Source organism: Rhinolophus sinicus, linkage group LG01, assembly GCF_036562045.2.
Source record: "Rhinolophus sinicus isolate RSC01 linkage group LG01, ASM3656204v1, whole genome shotgun sequence".
NCBI lineage: Eukaryota > Metazoa > Chordata > Mammalia > Chiroptera > Rhinolophidae > Rhinolophus > Rhinolophus sinicus.
Genome location: NC_133751.1, coordinates 186,373,705 through 186,390,766, shown reverse-complemented (window position 1 = coordinate 186,390,766; position 17,062 = coordinate 186,373,705). Strand labels below are relative to the sequence as shown.

The 17,062-nt window shown below is 35.7% G+C and overlaps 1 protein-coding gene across 3 annotated transcripts in view; it reads left to right on the top strand.

Moving 5' to 3' along the window:
* The window catches only part of ACADL (acyl-CoA dehydrogenase long chain), a 44,409-nt gene that overhangs the window by 12,129 nt on the left and 15,218 nt on the right, over window positions 1-17,062 (top strand). For all 3 annotated transcript variants that reach the window (XR_012489612.1, XM_074312579.1, XM_019727007.2), the window contains exons 4-10: window positions 186-350; window positions 4,585-4,651; window positions 5,571-5,735; window positions 6,423-6,524; window positions 7,993-8,106; window positions 14,654-14,781; window positions 16,850-16,936. Coding sequence is in view for 2 of the 3 variants with exons in the window: in XM_074312579.1 (XP_074168680.1) it covers window positions 186-350; window positions 4,585-4,651; window positions 5,571-5,735; window positions 6,423-6,524; window positions 7,993-8,106; window positions 14,654-14,781; window positions 16,850-16,936 (828 nt within the window). In the remaining variant the exon portion in view is untranslated. The remainder of the gene's footprint in view (window positions 1-185; window positions 351-4,584; window positions 4,652-5,570; window positions 5,736-6,422; window positions 6,525-7,992; window positions 8,107-14,653; window positions 14,782-16,849; window positions 16,937-17,062) is intronic.

The following is a 17,062-nucleotide window of genomic DNA, read 5'->3' as shown; positions in this document are numbered from 1 at the left end:
AAGAACAGTAAAAAGTAAGAGGGAAAAACCTTCAAGAACTTTATAAGTTTGGAGGTAAGCAGGCTATTATATAACATAATAAGACCTTTAACATTTTGTTGTTGTTTTTTAATTGATAATCGAAGAAACTAAACACAGAACAAAATAATTATTTTTTGCTTTAAATTTTCTTCTTTTTTTCTAAGAGCATATTCGAATTGTACAGGCCCAGGTTTCAGTCTTCATTCAAATATTGTAATGCCATATATTTCAAACTATGGCTCAGAAGAACAAATTAAGCACTTCATCCCCCAGATGACTGCAGGGAAATGTATTGGTGCCCTAGCAATAACAGAGCCTGGGGCTGGAAGGTAAATGAACATTTGGTTGGTTTTGAAGTGTTGGAAGCAGTGCTCTCACAGCAAATATTCTCTCTGTGCTTGCTTTATACCAAACTGTGAGCTAAATGCTTGGAGAAATACAAAGATGAACACAGCGTAATTCACATTCTCAAGTAACTTCAAACTCCAAGAGGAAAATAAGGCCTTATATACAGATAGCAATAGAACAGGCTGTAATGTCGGCTGTGTTTGAGATCTTACTATAGTGTAATGTAAATAAAATGGAAGGTAGGGTATAAATTGAATTTTGAGCATGATGAATTTTAGATATGGTGTGACATTCACATGAAAATGTTTAGCAAGCTGTTACAAGTGTAGATTTTGAGTTCTGAAGACAGGCTAGAGTAGCAATAGGTTTTACAAGCCATTCATGAAAATAAATCTGTTTATTTATTGAGTCATTTGACAGTAACTTAGTGCCTTCAGTGTGCCATGTATACAGTGGTGAACAATACAGATGCAGCTTCTGTCCTTATTGAGTAAAATGACAAGAAACAAATGAACAGATATATTTACAATTATAAACTATGATAAGTACTATGAAGGAAACAAGATGCTATGCTAGACACTAACGGTACAAGTGGGTTTGGTAGGGAAGGGAAAAACAAATTTAAATATGAGTGCTGGAGAAGTCCTATAAAAAGTGGTTATATTTGAACTGAGATCTGATGAATGAGCAAGAACCAGTTATTCAATTGGGATGAAGGGTTTCCACATGGTAGAACCTGATCCTAGAGTTCAAGTGAAAGGATGGAAAGCAGACCAAGGAGAAAGCTTTGCTATTATGTTTCATTTGAAACGGTACTAAAAATATGGCAACAGAGACAAAAGGATTGAGTTTGAAGGCAATCCGAACAAGTGTTCTGTCGTGAGCACAGGGGGGAGTTTGAAAAGGCCATAGAATAGAAGCGAAGCGTTAATAATAATGTCAAGGCCAAAAAGATGTTGAGCATTGAGAAAAGGTCATGGCAGGCAGCTGGTGATCTTTTTAATTTTTGTTGTTTTTAATGCTTGAATTCTTTTTTTTTAAATTAAAGTGTTTTGGGGTGACAATTGTTAGTAAAGTTACATAGATTTCAGGTGTACAATGCTGTAACGCATCATCTGTATAGCACATTGTGTGTTAACTACCCACCCAGGATCATTTCTCTTTCCATCACCATATTTTTGGTCCCGTTTACCCTCATCTACCACCCTGCTACCCCCTTAACCTCTGGTAACCACTAATCTATTGTCTGTGTCTATGAGTTTTTGTTTCTTCATTTGTTTGTCTTGTTCTTTTGTTTGTGATTTCGGTAGAGAGGAGGGGCAGAAGTTACTTTACAAGGGAGTGATACAGCTATTGAGAACACAGGCAGCGAATACAAACTCATCTTGTTCAGAGTTGGGGATGAAAGGAAGTGTAGAGAGGGGGCAGTAGTTTGACAAGCTAGCACAAGAAGGGAAATGGTTCATGGTAAGGAAAGCAGTGACTTTTAGGCCAATGGGAAACAGGTAATGCAGAGGAAGAACTTAAAGATGTGGCAGAGCAGAATTGAAAATCTAAGACTTGTTTCTGAAGAGATCAGGCCCTGATGTTTTAAATTTTCTTTTTTCATATGTTTTAATATTTCATAGTGTCACTTGGTAATATGCTTAAATTGTATTTCTCTTTCCCAGATACAAATCTATAATTACAGGCCAATACTGATACTTAATTTTGCCAAAATAAAAGGTGTTTGCTTTTTTCTTTTGCCTAAAAATGTGAACCTCAAAGAGGTAGGGCTTAATCTTCTTAGTTGGCTTTTAAGATAATTCTCTGCAATAACTGGCTGGATAACTGGCTAACTGCCCAATATTCTGATGCATCAGATTAGCTTGGTAATCAACATGTTCCAGTTCCAACCCACTGCACGTTAGCTCTGACCTAGACGCAACAGAATAAATAAGAGATCGTGATTTATCTCCAACTTAACTCATGCAAACAAAAGTTTGTTTGATTTTTGTTCATTTATATTCTCTGTCCTCAGCTGTAGTGATGTATATGTAATTATGAAGGAAGCTGAGAATAAGAATGGAGAGAAAAGAGGCAGATTTCTTTGAAGTTTGGTGAGAGCAGTAGAAAGATCGCCAATCAGTTTATTTGGAAACAAGCAAAGGGGCCATGTAGGGAAGAGAATGCAAGAATGGAGAAAAGCTGCATGTGAAGTTTAGAGTGTTGAGGAATTATGGTGAGAATTAAAGAAAAACCATGTGGGAGGAAAGGAAGAAAGATGAGACGTGGTTCATTTTGCTACTTTCAGAGATGACTTAGACAGTCTCCATTTTCTAACTTTGATTTAGCCTTCATAGAAAAAAGGTTGAGTTTGCTGGAAAAGATCCTGGCTTTTATTGCCCCTTTTTCCTTCCACATACATAGGAGACTCCATTATGTATAATTGTGTATGAGGTATAATAAAAAAATATGGTGAATGTCTAAATAAAAAAAATTATTAGAGTAAAAGACACATTGACCTTAATCTCCCTCAACATACTCCTCCTTGCTTCAAACACACTTATCCCATCATTCTTGCCACTTTCTGAAACAGTCTGGAAGTCCTCTTTCATGAATGAGTGTCTTTAGTTGCGCAGTTGTGGCTGCCTCGATGTCTTGAATCAATTCAAAATGATTACCTTTCGTGGTCATTTTGACTTTGGGGAAGAGCCAGAAGTCACATGGTGCCAGATCCAGTGAATAAGGTGGATGAGGACACACTGTAATGCTTTTGACAGAAATTGCCGTACCAGAAGCAATGTGCGACAGAGCGTTCTCATGATGGAGGATGAAGTAAAGACACTCATGAAACAGAACTTCCAGAACTGCTTCAGAAAGAGGCAAGAACGATGGGATAAGTGTGTTCGAAGCAAGTGGAGTTATTTTTGGGGGGAGGATTAATGGCAATGTGTCTTTTACTGTAATGTATTTTTTTATTTAAACATTCACTGTATTTTTTTATCACACCTCATATATTTGTATGATACCTTAACATTTTATATGCATTCGTGTTGATTTTCTTCTTTGGCTATCATAATAACCTGTATGAAATATAGTAATATTGTGATCCCTATTTAAAGAGAATCCATTCCTTGCCTCTTTCATCTCCTGGTGGCTTACAGCATTGCTTGCCTTGTGTCCTCATCGCTCCAATCTCCGTCTCTGTGGTCACACTGCCCCTCCTCTTCTGTCTGTGGAATCTCCCTCTGCCTCTCTCTCATAAGAACTGTTGTGATTGCATTAGAGCCCATCCAGATAACCAAAAATAATCTCCCCATCTCAAGTTCCACATCTGCAAACTTTTTTCCATATGAGGTAACACAGGTTTCAGAGGTTGGAACTTGCTATCTTTGAAGGTTATTAGTCACTGAAGGATATTTTGAAATGGAAGCTACCTAAATGTTCAACAATAGGAAATTGTTTAAAAAAGCATGATTAACCATGATGAAATGCTGTGTTGCTAATAAAATGCATCTTATAGAAAAACACGATATTAAGAGATCAAAATCATATGTATGGTTCCAATTTTATAAAAATGCATATATGTATGTATCTGTTTCTATAGAGAAACACTGGAAGAATATATTTTTTAAATGTTCATTCCAGGAGATAAAATTATTTATTAAATTAGTTTTCTCCTTTGTCTAGAATATTGCCTGTATTTTTATATTCTGATTATGAATATTTATCTTATAAAAATATAAATTATTTTATATTTAGAAAAATAATCTACTTTGAGAGGAGGCTTGTTACAGCAAGTGGAATTTGAAACATGGTCTTTCAGAGAGCTAAGCTTTTGATCAATAAAGATAGGGGAAGCAACAAAAGTGAATAGAAGCAGGCAAGGACAATGTGAGAAATAATCTCAGGGATATAATAGACCTTGAAAAGTCATCTGAGTCCAGTTGGAGGGTTTTGAATGCTAGTTGGGCTTTGTTATACTCTATAAAATCTGGCTAGTTTATGTGATCTTATGTCATATATTCATTTGTACAAATAATTTAGAATATAATACATCAGACATGATTTTTTAATGCATTTGTGTGAACATTCTTAATATTACTTAACGATCAATTTTTATAATGGTGTATTATAAGCAGTTTGAATTATCATATTATATACATACTTACATAACATTTGCATAATTCAATTTTTACCAATTAATGAAATTTTCATTTTTTTCAACTACAGTGATATGCAAGGAATAAGAACAAATGCCAAAAAGGATGGAAGTGACTGGGTTCTAAATGGAAGCAAGGTGTGTAAGGAGAGGTTTCCACTACCCTTCTCTCCAGAGTCACGCCATGGGTAACAGTGTCTCAAAGTCTCAAAGACTACTCATTATTGATTGTGTCAGATCTAGGGACTCCCACAGGAACTGAGTGATTTGATTTCACTCAGGAATTGAGTTGTTTTGTTTTGGAGACAGTATAAATTTTGCAACATTTATATTACATGATATCTGTTCCTCTTCTTCCATTTTGCATGCCTCCTCACTAATAGGGAAAATGTTGTTTTAGATTTCAAACAGCCCTTATCAAACCAGAAAAGGGGAAGGTAAGGCTCACGTTGTCCAAATATGAGACAAACAATAGTTAATAGTTAATAAACTTGATGTTGATGAGAAACTGGGGAAAATGTTCTTGTAAATACCAAGAAGGGTTTCAAAAGATCTCAGGAGAGAAAGAAATCTTTGATAGAATTTGAGACCCCTTCAGTCTTTCTGAGAGTCATATAAGCCCACTGATAAAATTGGAAAGCTTCCCCAATTAAGATTACAGACAGGCTCAGGAGTAAGTATATCCCTTAAAATCTAATACCACTAATGGCAGAGGGTTTTTTTGTTTGTTTGTTTTTTTCTTTTTTTTCTTTTTTTGCCTAAAACAGTGTCTGGTATATACTCAGTAAATATTTGTTGTTGGCTGTTAAAAAAGATGTTCATTTTATAGAAGGCCTGTATAGGCTTCATTCTTTGAAGCGTTGGGTTATTTTCCTTCTCCTCTTTAATAACCACATCTATGAATAATTAACACTTCAAACATTTGGATAGAGAACACAGAGCGTTATGAAGCATGTCTTGTCTGGTTCAGTCTTCTTGAATATACTCTCTCCTAGTCATGACTTGCACATGGACCTGACTTATTGGGGAGCATCACAGTATACTTGGGGTTTTTCAGGTATTCATCACTAATGGGTGGCTAAGTGATGTTGTAATAGTAATGACAATCACAAATCGTGAGGCAAGCTCTCCTGCCCATGGCAGTAGCCTTTTCCTGGTGGAAAATGGAATGAAAGGATTTATCAAGGGACGAAAGCTACATAAAATGGGACTAAAAGCCCAGGTAAGTCTTAATATAAATCACATTCAGGTAATAACTGAGTTTACTCAATTTTTAATGATAAATTATTTACTCATTAATTGCATTTACTCAATTATGCCTTATATATAGAACTATGTAAAGTACAGTTATACCTTCCAATTCTGAATTCCTAAAATATGCTTCTTAGAAGTGATGATGGAGATTTATTCCACCATTTGTGCAACGCATTTTTTTCTAGTATTCAGCAATGGATGTGAATCAGGTATTTTGAATACCTGCTTTAGAAATGACAAAATTAACTACATGATAATAGGCCCTCTATTTATGAAATACGTTGAAGAAAATTATGAAATAAGAACAGAAAATATTTTTTCTGTTATTTGGTAATTTTTTCCTTACTGTAAAGAAAAACATTTTACTTAATATGCATTAGAAATCCCTAGTCCTCAGTACCTACATAACTGGACAATATTGGAGCTAGAATGATGGTGTATCGCAGTGGGAAAGCCAGAAGTTTTAAAATCAGATGAACCTGGGTTTGAATCTCTAGTTTACCATTTACTGTGTATTCATTAATCACTCCAACTTGGCTTCCAGTTTGTTTTGTTTTTGTTTTGTTTTTTTCTTAAATTGAAACAATAATCTCCTTATTAGGTTACTGTGAGATTTAAATGAGATAATTCTGTACTTAATAGTATAATCTCTTAGGATACTGCAGAATTATTCTTTGAAGATGTACGGTTGCCAGCTAGTGCCCTACTTGGAGAAGAGAATAAAGGCTTCTATTACATCATGAAACAGCTTTCACAGGTCAGAAGTATTAAAGATTTCACCTTTTGATTCAATAATAGACTGGAATAGAATAATGTAGAACTATATAAATCCAGGCATGCAAAATTTGTGACATAGCTAATCATTTGACTACAAAGTTGTAAAAACATATATATGAGTCTTGTAGGCTAGGTAAGTAAATAACTGAACTCAGGGACATTCAGTCAAGGCTTATAAGTGAGTAGGGAAACTAGGTATTACAGTTCTGATTCCTATTGGAATGATTTTAGCTTAACCACAAATCAAGAATTATTATCTCTTTATAAAGAAATATCACCCAAAATATGTTTTGTTTTTGTTTTTTATAACACCTGGGAATCAAAGGGGAACACTGTTAAGCTCAGACTAAAAAGTTTTAGCCACATAGGGTCAGCCCTCACATCTGTGTTTTTGGAATGTGGTTGCTGAATTATCACTGAGCCTTACATGCCAGTAGAAGAGGCTGTACCTGCTAGTAACTGGAACAGCATGAGCTAAACATGAAATTGAGGATAAGGGCGACAAACACTAGCACAGAAATAGAATATGAAAATCACCAGCAAGATAGAATTAAACTGCCTGTGGATATTTTTGCACTAATAGGCAGAATTTAACCTATGTACTTTAAGATGTTTATTTCCATAGATATATTAGGATAGTGTCATGCAGGGTCTCAGCTCCTGCTCCCCACATAAGAACGCAGGACATGGTGAGGCCAAAAAGGAACACCCACGGAGTCATACCACTATATTCTCGATAGCGGCTGGTTGAGACACTGGAAATAGGATCCACATGATCCACAATCCGCTTGCTAACCAAACTTACTAGCCGCAATCTGCCATCTGCTTCTCTGCCAACCAACTAACCTCACTTGCTAGCTGCAATCCACAGTCCGCTTCTCTGCCTGCCTACCTGCCTGCCTGCCTGCCAGCCAGCCAGCCAACCAACCCGCTAACATAGACACAGCAGTTATATTAGTGGCTGATGGCTAACTGGTAACAGCTGATGGTCACCCAGTCACAGCAGATGGCCATCTGATTACAGCTGATGGCCATCTAATAACCGAGCCAGCACCTTTCCATGTGAGGCCGAGAGCCTAGAAACTGCTCTCTGGGACTCTGTCCCCACAGATGGGTAGTGTGCAGGCATCAGTAAATAAAAATTAACAGTTTCAGAATTTTACTCACAGATGAATAAAGAGAAAAGGGAATTTAATCAATTACATATATATCTATGTCTTCACTATATAGTGAACACAGTCATTTATAAACATAAAGGATTTGCTTTAGGAAGTTACTGACATGTCAAAATATTCTTAGAAATCATAGGAGCTTTTTTTATAAAGAGTTAAGAAATAAATTGTTTGGATTTTTGTAAAGATTATCTATGAGATTTGTTATCATTGAAATCATGTGAAAATCACTTGTATAATTAGAATACTGTTCAATACCTAATTTTTGGGTTATAGGAAAGGCTAATAATTGCTGAGTTAGCAATTTCAGCCAGTGAATTCATGTTTGAAGAAACCAGGAACTACGTTAAACAAAGAAAAGCTTTTGGGAAACCACTTGCACATATGCAGGTAAGCTTGTCGTCATGGTTTAGTATTAGATGATATCAATTTACCCTTCTGAAATGGGTCTAGGCTAAACGTAAATATGGAGTAATTTTCATATAGGTGGTATTAGAATCCTTGGGAGTGGATGAGATCACTGAGTGAGAGAGAATAGACAAGAAGAGGTCCTAGGACAGAGTCCTGAGGGAAAAAAAATCAAAATTTAAAGGCGGAATAGGAACAGAAGAGCCTACAAAAGACAATTGAGAATGAACACCCAAAAAGGAGAAAGCAAATCAGGCAATTGTTGTCAAAGAAACCAAGAGAAAAGAGAATTTCAAGTAGGAGAAAGCGGGGCCAAATGCTGCTTAGAGAGAAAAATAGATGAAGGTCAAAGAGCCCACTGGACATGATGATATGGAGGTTGTGTCATAAGAGCCATTAATGGACTGATGTAGGGGTAGTGCCAGACTAGAGTAAGTAGAGGAGTAAATGGAAATGAGGAAGTGAAGATACTGATGGCAGGCAATTCTTTCCTGAATTTGGCTGTGAATGTTAATTGAGAGAAAGGATGGTAACTGGTGGGGCAAGAAGAGAAGGGTAGGGAGGAAGTGGGGGGAAATATGTGGGGCCAAGTGAAATATTTGGAGATTATTTATTTTGTATTATTATTATTATTATTTAAGATGAGAGTGTTAAGACCTGGGAAAAGGATTTAGTAAAGAGGGAAATATTGTAGATATGGAGAGGATAATTAACTGCATATGATCTGTGAGAAAATGTGAGGGTATGGGTGCCAAAGCACATGGAAAGATAGGCCCTCCCATTCCAACTGGAGAGACGCTTCCTCCATTGTAATAGGAAGAAAAGAGGATGGGCATGGGTTCAGCTGTGTTAGTAGAAAATTGCAAAAGATCTTTTATGAAGACTTGCATTTCTTTACATAACAATAGGGAAGAAAGAGATGTGAATGAATGGAGCATGCAGGTATCCAGAGGAGAGTAAGGAAGATTTGAAATACCCTCTTGAGAATGACACACTGAACTAATTAGAGAAACATGGTAACGCTTTAGCAGTATTAAAGACCCAGATGAAGTTAGTGATGATGAATTTATAGTGGTACCTTCTGCTTTTTTGTGTATCAGACTTTCTATAATAGAAAGATTTAGTTGCCTAAGTTCAAGCACAGAGAATGTGGATGATGGTGTTTAATTAAGGTTGGGATTTGCCGGGAAGTCTAAGGTATTTGCAAAACAACTCAGTATATGATGGCCATAATCACTAAATATGCCAATCAAATTTTAGATCCTCTAGTTTTTCTTAATGAAGGAACAGTTTATAAACAACGCAGTTGTCACACCGGGTCTCTGGTCCCACTCCCCGCATAAGAACACAGGATATGGTGAGGCTAAAAAGGAACAAGAACGGATCCATGGTTGTGGGGTTCATGCCACTAGTCTCGCTGGCGGCTGGGTTGGAGATACAGGAAGCAGGCTCCACACGATGCGAAATCCGCAGTCTGCTTCTCTGCCAGCCAACCAACCCCACTAGCGTAGCCACGGCAGTTATATTAGTGGCTAATGGCTGACCAGTAACAGCTGATGGCCATCCAATCACAGCTGATGGCCATTTACTACCTGAGCCAGCACCTTTCCATGTGAGGGCGAGAGTCTGGAAACTGCACTCCTGGCTCTGTCCCTACACTTGCAAAGTAAATACTTATTATTTAGCTTTTATTATTATTTTCCCCCTTAGGGAATGTCTTCCTTCATTTTGTTCCAATAAAGGGAGCCTTTTATAAAACTTCTTTTTCCTCCTGGTCTGGACCAACTCCGTGTCATTTTGGACCTACTTGTTGCCTATATATTCATCAAGTTGACTTTTTCCATTCTGAAAAAAAACTTCTTTACATCCTTTCTTACTGACATAACAGATGTAAATACAGTTGTTCTGAATCTGTAGAAATCAGGCACATATTTAGTCAAGAAAGCATTTTTAAAAATAGTATGATTTGACTTGCCTAAATTGTGATTTCCTTAAGAGTAAAGATATTATACTTTATCTTCCCTTCCATTCATGTATCACTGATTTACATATATCAGTGATTCTCAATGACTGCCCTCTTCCCCCAGGCATTTAGAAATATCAGGGAGGGTGGTACACAGAGATTTAAGGTGTAAGCTCTGGAGGCCAGAGTTTAGTGCTCTGTTGTTAACTGCTCTGTAATTTACAGATAGCTTTGTATAGCAACTAATAGACTCACTCAAAATGCCAGTAGTCTCCCATTGAGAAATACTGACCTACATGATTTATTCCTTTTTGTTTCACTGACCCAATATGTATTGATTGCCTTCTAAAGGTTGTGTGCACAGATGTAATCTGCTAGGTATGACTCTGGACATACAAACTATAGGCTTTTAGCAATGTAAAGGGAGTGATACCACTCGGTATCATCCTGTGACTTTCCCAGCTGTACCCAAACTGGAATTAGTATCACTTGCTTCTGAAATTCAGCCACCATCACTTTCACATCAAAAATGTTTATTAAAACACTCAGGCTTTTAGACCTATTCTGGGTACTATAAAAAATGAAACAAACAGACATATTTTTCATTTCCCTGGAAATCTAGAATTCCGGTGTTTGTGGAATTCATATTAAATTACAACAAAGATGACTATAATGTTACCCAGATTGTCAGTATAGCTCACAACGTTAAATGTGTTTTAACATTTAACCGTGAAGGAAATAGAAAATTAGTATAATGTTTCCCATAGAAGAACAGGGCTCTCTTTAAATACTGATTTAATTATGAATACATATACTTTGATAGCAAAAGATAATAGTTTTAATCCTTTTCAACGCAAGTGCCCTTTTGCCTTCTTTTAAAGGTAGTTTACTAAAATTGCACTAGGTGGCAGTAGCATTCTGCTTCCACTGGTATATCAGTGATACGAGTAGTATTGTTTTCTAAGTAAATGTATGTTTTGTGATTTCTGAGATATTTCTTCTAATCTTCTGTTTTACTTAGATAAATATTTTACCTAGATAAATAAATTTACCCAGATGAATAATATTTTCTCATTCAATCTAGGAATGTATTCAGAGAAGATGAATGACCAATACATGCCTACATCTACTCTAGAGCTGCACACACTATGGTTCTAGTTATTAAATTGAAATAGAAGACCTTTAAATGTCATATTATTATTAGTCAAATGTAATTTTGTGACCATCTAACTATTAGTTATCTTTCTCTTTGTTATCCTTGAATTTTGAATATTTTGAACATTTCTGACCATTTGGATACATTTCAGAAAAATTCATTTTCTTTTAAAGATTGAGACCTACCATACTTAAGTAGCAAATAGTTATAAGATTTTCATTTCTTTTTATTCATACTCTCCATATTTGATGTCAAGTCTTACGATTTTCCATGGAATAGACAATGGAACAGTAAAATTCAGATATTAAATTATGATAATGACTGTTATTATTTTTATCATTTTAATTATTATTTATCAGTATTTTCCCAGTTTTTTCATTGCATTGTGCCTGTGTGCCAGACACTGATAAATGGATTGTCTTGGGTTTTTTTTCATAGTACGTAACTGTATAACTATCACACTTATCCTTATTTTACAGATAAGGAGATTGAGGCATAGAGAGTTTAAGTAACTTACCCAAGATTACACAGATATTCTAACCCTGGAAACTACACTTTTAACTCACGCATTAGTTTTACTACCCGGAAATTTAAGCTAGATAGACCTCTTTTCTTTCCCCACCTTCTTCTCTCATGGGCAATGAAGTGAAAAGTCAGTGTTCCTTTCTAATGCAAGCTTTAGTTATTTCCTGTGTGGTATGTGCTCTTGATTCTAAGGGCACAAAATATTAGAAAAAGGCATAGGAGAGGGAAAAAATAACACTTCTTCCTTACATTCCTCCAGAAAGGGAATATCCAGTTAAGACCTTATGTGGGGGATTAATTAACTATAAAATTAGGTAGCAAATCTAAGATATTACACTATTTTATATTTGAGTCATAATATATTAGAGTACAACTAATGGTGTTATTTAAATGCAATACTGGGCTACTTAACCTCTCCAAGGTGTCTTCCAGTTCCATAATTTTATGATTCTAAGAGTTCTGTCATTTAGAACTCTGAAAGAGACTCTATCTGGTCCATTTAGTACCTTCAGGGAATTTTTCTTTAAATGCTAGCTGCAGTATTATCTATTAGTGACTATTAAAGAATGTTTAAAAATATTGCTACTAGCATGTTGATCATTCACAAAAAGCACCTTGCTAATGTCCACCGGCCAAATAATTCTCCAGGTAGTCCACCAAAAGAGCGGTTTATTCAGGAAAAGAAAAAGAAACAAAGCCCCCAAGGAGTGTGAGAAGGCACACTTACTTGCCAGCCAGTTTCCCAACCTGCCGCGCAAGATGGCTTCCCTATTCAGTAGCATCCCTCCTCCCAGAAGTTACCACAAAGTTTAATAGGAAGTCAGGGCTAGAGAGTTAACAAGGAGCCCAGCTCTACTCATAGTCCTCCCAGCTCTATGGTTAATCATCTTAAGATGCTGATTCTCTCATATTCGAAAGAGTACATAAGTTCTCAAATGTGCCATCCATGGGGGTGGGGGTGGGGAAAAAGTGTCTTGAGACTTGTCAGATTTTCCCTTATTTTCCGAATGAAGTGTCACTGAACTAAAACCAGGAGTAGGCTTAGAACTTTAGAACTGAGTTTCAGGGATTTTCATGGAACACACCTGTTTTCAATGTATAGAAAAGTATTTCCCCACTTTTTCACTTCTTATTCTATCTTTAGATTTTCTGTGAGTAAACTTTAATATGTTGGGTGGGAGTGGGGAACTTTGTGCTATTAAAGGGTAGAGATTTGGTCCAATTAAATATAAATGAAGAGACAGGGCTATAGAAAAAGTCAGGGAAAGAATGAGAAGGGAAGAAGGTTTCGATGTAACCCAGCATGTTCTGAATTAGAGGTCGTGATACAGAGGTGGGGAAAAGATGGCATCAGCCTTCCCACTACTTGGTTTTGGAATCATTAGATGCTAGTTACACTGTCTTTTTCTAGAACAAGATGGGGTAAAGCCAAGGGAAAGGTAGCCAGTTGGGTTTTTCATCAGCACGGTAGTTCTGTCTGCACACCTATGAGGAATCTGCCCTTCAGATCTCCTACTCCACCTGCCACACCCTGGTCTTGCCTGGTCCTCACTCTTGTTATACTCCTTTTCTACTCTTTTCCAGAAAAGGAAAGTACTCAAACTGTCCCCACCTCAATGATGCTGGAAGGTTTAAGAATTGCTGTAACCAATAGTAAAGGCAGGGCCAGCATCCTCTGACAATCAGGTCCCGAAAGCCTTCCTTTGAGAACTCAATCAAGGCTTTGGACTTGCCAGTACATAGGTGGGGTACATTTCATTTCTAGTTTGAGTTTCACTGAGACACGTTTGTCACTAACTTACATGCCTTTTATTAGCCACAGTGAAGATCTCACTCAAAACTCCCACAGCAAATGATCACAACTCTTTTTCTACCTGAATTTCTACAAGGAAGATAGAGCCAGCTGACTATAGCTGGGCCTTGAACTTAAAAGGTCAACTAGAATGGGGTGTACATTTTGGAGGTTACCCAAAGTGGAAAGCCAGTATTTCAAATCCAAGCCACTTTCCTGAAAGACATTCAAGAATTGGTGCTACAGAGACCAGATGTAAACTTAAAGTTCAAGATATAAGAGCCAAGAGTCAGGAACACAAGAAAATTTGATTCAAGTGAGAGTAGTCAAGAACAGTTGAGGATGGTCTAGATAAAAAGATTTCCAAGAATACTATTGGTAGTTTATGACCAGAAGGAAGAGCTATATGGATATGTTAATACTGACAATTCAGTTAAAGTTAGAGCCTCTGCTAGATAAACTTTGGGAGAGATAAGAGGGCGGGTGGGGAAATGTGGAAGAGTTTGGGGTACTAGACTTTGATATCCTGAGTGCTCTCTCTGATTCGGTTATTCTATTGCATTCTACAGATCTAGATTAAATACTCTGCAATATAAAATAATATTTTTGATGTTGTCCCTCTAGATTGTTACTTTATTCCAAGACAAAGAAGGAGAATAGAGAAATATGATTACTTAATTTTATTAATAGAGAAAAATTCTTCATGGATTTAGATGCCGAAGGAAAATAGGTTTTCAATAGTTGTACCTAAAGGACTATACCACAAGATGGTGCTCACCCATCAAAGTCATGCTGTTTTTCAAGCATCTTTCCTGGTCTACAATTTTTAATCTAAAACATACAATTATTATTTATGTATTTATTTTTGCATCTTTTCTTTTAGTACAAATTGCCTCAGCAATGAAATATAGTGGGTTTTAAATTTAAGCTCTTTAGTTAACATATGCCTCTTTTTTGGAGAAAAAAACACACGATAATTCTACTTTTGTTTTGTCCTAAAATTCTTTTATTATATAATGTTTGATTGCTAGGTGACTCAAAATATGCTCTTCTGCCGTGCTCATTTTTATCTTTCATTTCCTTTAAATTCAAGACAGTGCAGCATAAGCTAGCAGAATTAAAAACACACATATGTGTAACCAGAGCTTTTGTGGACAGCTGTCTCCAGCTGCATGAAGAAAAACGTCTGGATGCTGCCACTGCTGCCATGGCGAAATATTGGTATGTGTGCTACAGTAATTAAAATGTGGTGTTTTCACAGACTGTTATGGAATTCTTCCAACTTTAAACTCAACCTTGAGGGTCTTAAAGGAAGAAGGCTGTGTAAATGAAAACTAGCAGTAAGAGCCAACCTTTTAAAAAAAACGCTGAAAGTTCCCATTAAGTCTATTTATAATGTGCTAAAAATTACTCAAGTTGGCATTTAACTTTTAGCATGCCATTGAAAATAAAATACTAAGACACTGAAGTAGGATGTCTGATTAGTTCATTCAGGTAAGTTTAATTTCAAATTATCTGAAGTGTGGCACGATAGTGAGACCAAAAAATTACAGCAAAACTTAAGAGTCCTGGAGTAGTCCCAATTCTTTCATTAAATTTAATGAAATTTAATTTTCTCTGGAACAACATTTTGATATCTGTGAAATGAGTAGATTGGACAGGATTTTTCTATTTAAGGTGTTTTTCAGGTCAAAGAAAAATTTCTGAAGAATTGACTATTCAATCAAAAGTTTCACATGCTCTATTAAGTGAAAAGAAAACTGTCCTCTTAAGTTTAAAAAGACTTCCATTTATATTAAAGATGATTAGCAATGGTATTAAAAATTGATTGAAAAAAGACCCCTATACGGAGTTTTGTGTATTTTAAGATGCAAGAACATAGTTTAAATCAGATTCTAGATGTGAGTTTGGTTTGTTCTGTTTTCAAAAATAAACATTCTCACATCTCATTAGCCCAAAAATAACCTAGAAAAAATTCCTGTCATTATTCATTAACTTGTGTTCAGTTCAATCAGAAGTAGAATGGGGAAATATGCAGAATAGTTTTATGTAATGATTCCAAAATAATAAAATTGTCAAGTTGAAATTGATGTGAAATTACTAGGAACTTGCCCTTTTGGGGGAAGCATTTTACATTTACATTTATAGCAAGTTCTTTGACCAGTTGGAAAAAGTGTAAAAGAAACTTTAGATATTTTTGAAAAAAACGTATATTTGGATAGCTATTGACCTCATTGTTCTTTGAAAATACCAGGTTTACGTAGACATACTGGTATTCCATTTTGAAGCAGAGGAAAGAACTAGTTATAGCCCAGTAAATATTTCATTAAAATACTTGCCAAACACAAAAAATTTATAGAATTCCAAATACTGTTGCCCCTGAGTCTTGTCTGTTAATCATTATATTGAATGTGTTTCTTAGGAATCATCTTCCCCTGTCCTATGGCTTGAGTTAAACATTATTTTAAATAGGAAAATGCTTACCTTTGCTTTATGTTTCCCGCTATTGAAAAATAAGTTGAAAAGAATTTTGACCTAACATATTTTTACATTAAGGTGAATGAAATCCCTACCAGTTATCTGACAGGTTTTAATAATAATTAAAATTATTGTGATAAGATCAGAAAAGAATATTTCTCAAGAAGTTCATATCAATATACCTATACTTCAGGAACAATAATTCCCAAATAATCATGAATAAGTTTCCTATATGATGGCATGTACTTTAATAGTAGTGTGCCCTCATAGATTTTCACTTTTACTTTCGTTTATTTCTGAAAACCCTAAAAATAATTTTTTTCCACAGTTACTGGAATTGAAAATTGTAGCCCTCTGGTAGGAAGTGACATCTTTGGGGGAAGAAAAAAAAAAGAGACGTATTACAAAAGGAAAAGGAACTAGATGGCTGTATAACTATATCATTAACTTAGATCATTATAGAGAATCTAAATAAATTAGATCAAGTCCAAATTTTTTACTGCATTTTTTTCAGGCCTTAAATGGCCCAAACCGAATAGTCTACGCTTTCCATATTTTGTTTCTATTCTTAATAAAAACCCAGCCAGAAATGTAATTGATAAAGTATTCATTATCGTGAAAATTCTCCTGAGATTTATTTCATATGTAATTTACACACAATTACAGTGATATCTCTGGTTGGCTAATATACCTAGTTTAAATTGTTTGATAAATGTATGCATTTCATAAATAATTTGTTTCCTGATTGTGAAGCACCTCGTGCAAATCCATTTCAAATGTTCCTTTTCTGCTTTTTATTTCGGTCATTTAGGGCATCTGAGGTACAAAACAGGGTAGCTTATGACTGTGTACAGCTCCATGGAGGCTGGGGATACATGTGGGAGTACCCAATTGCAAAGTGAGTATCGCTGTTCTGTTACACTCTTCTGGATGATGTAAAGAGAAAGGAAAATCACTGTACATAGTTCGTTGAGTATAGAGGGAAAGGAGGTGCAAAATCTTTGTATTTTTCAACTGACTACAC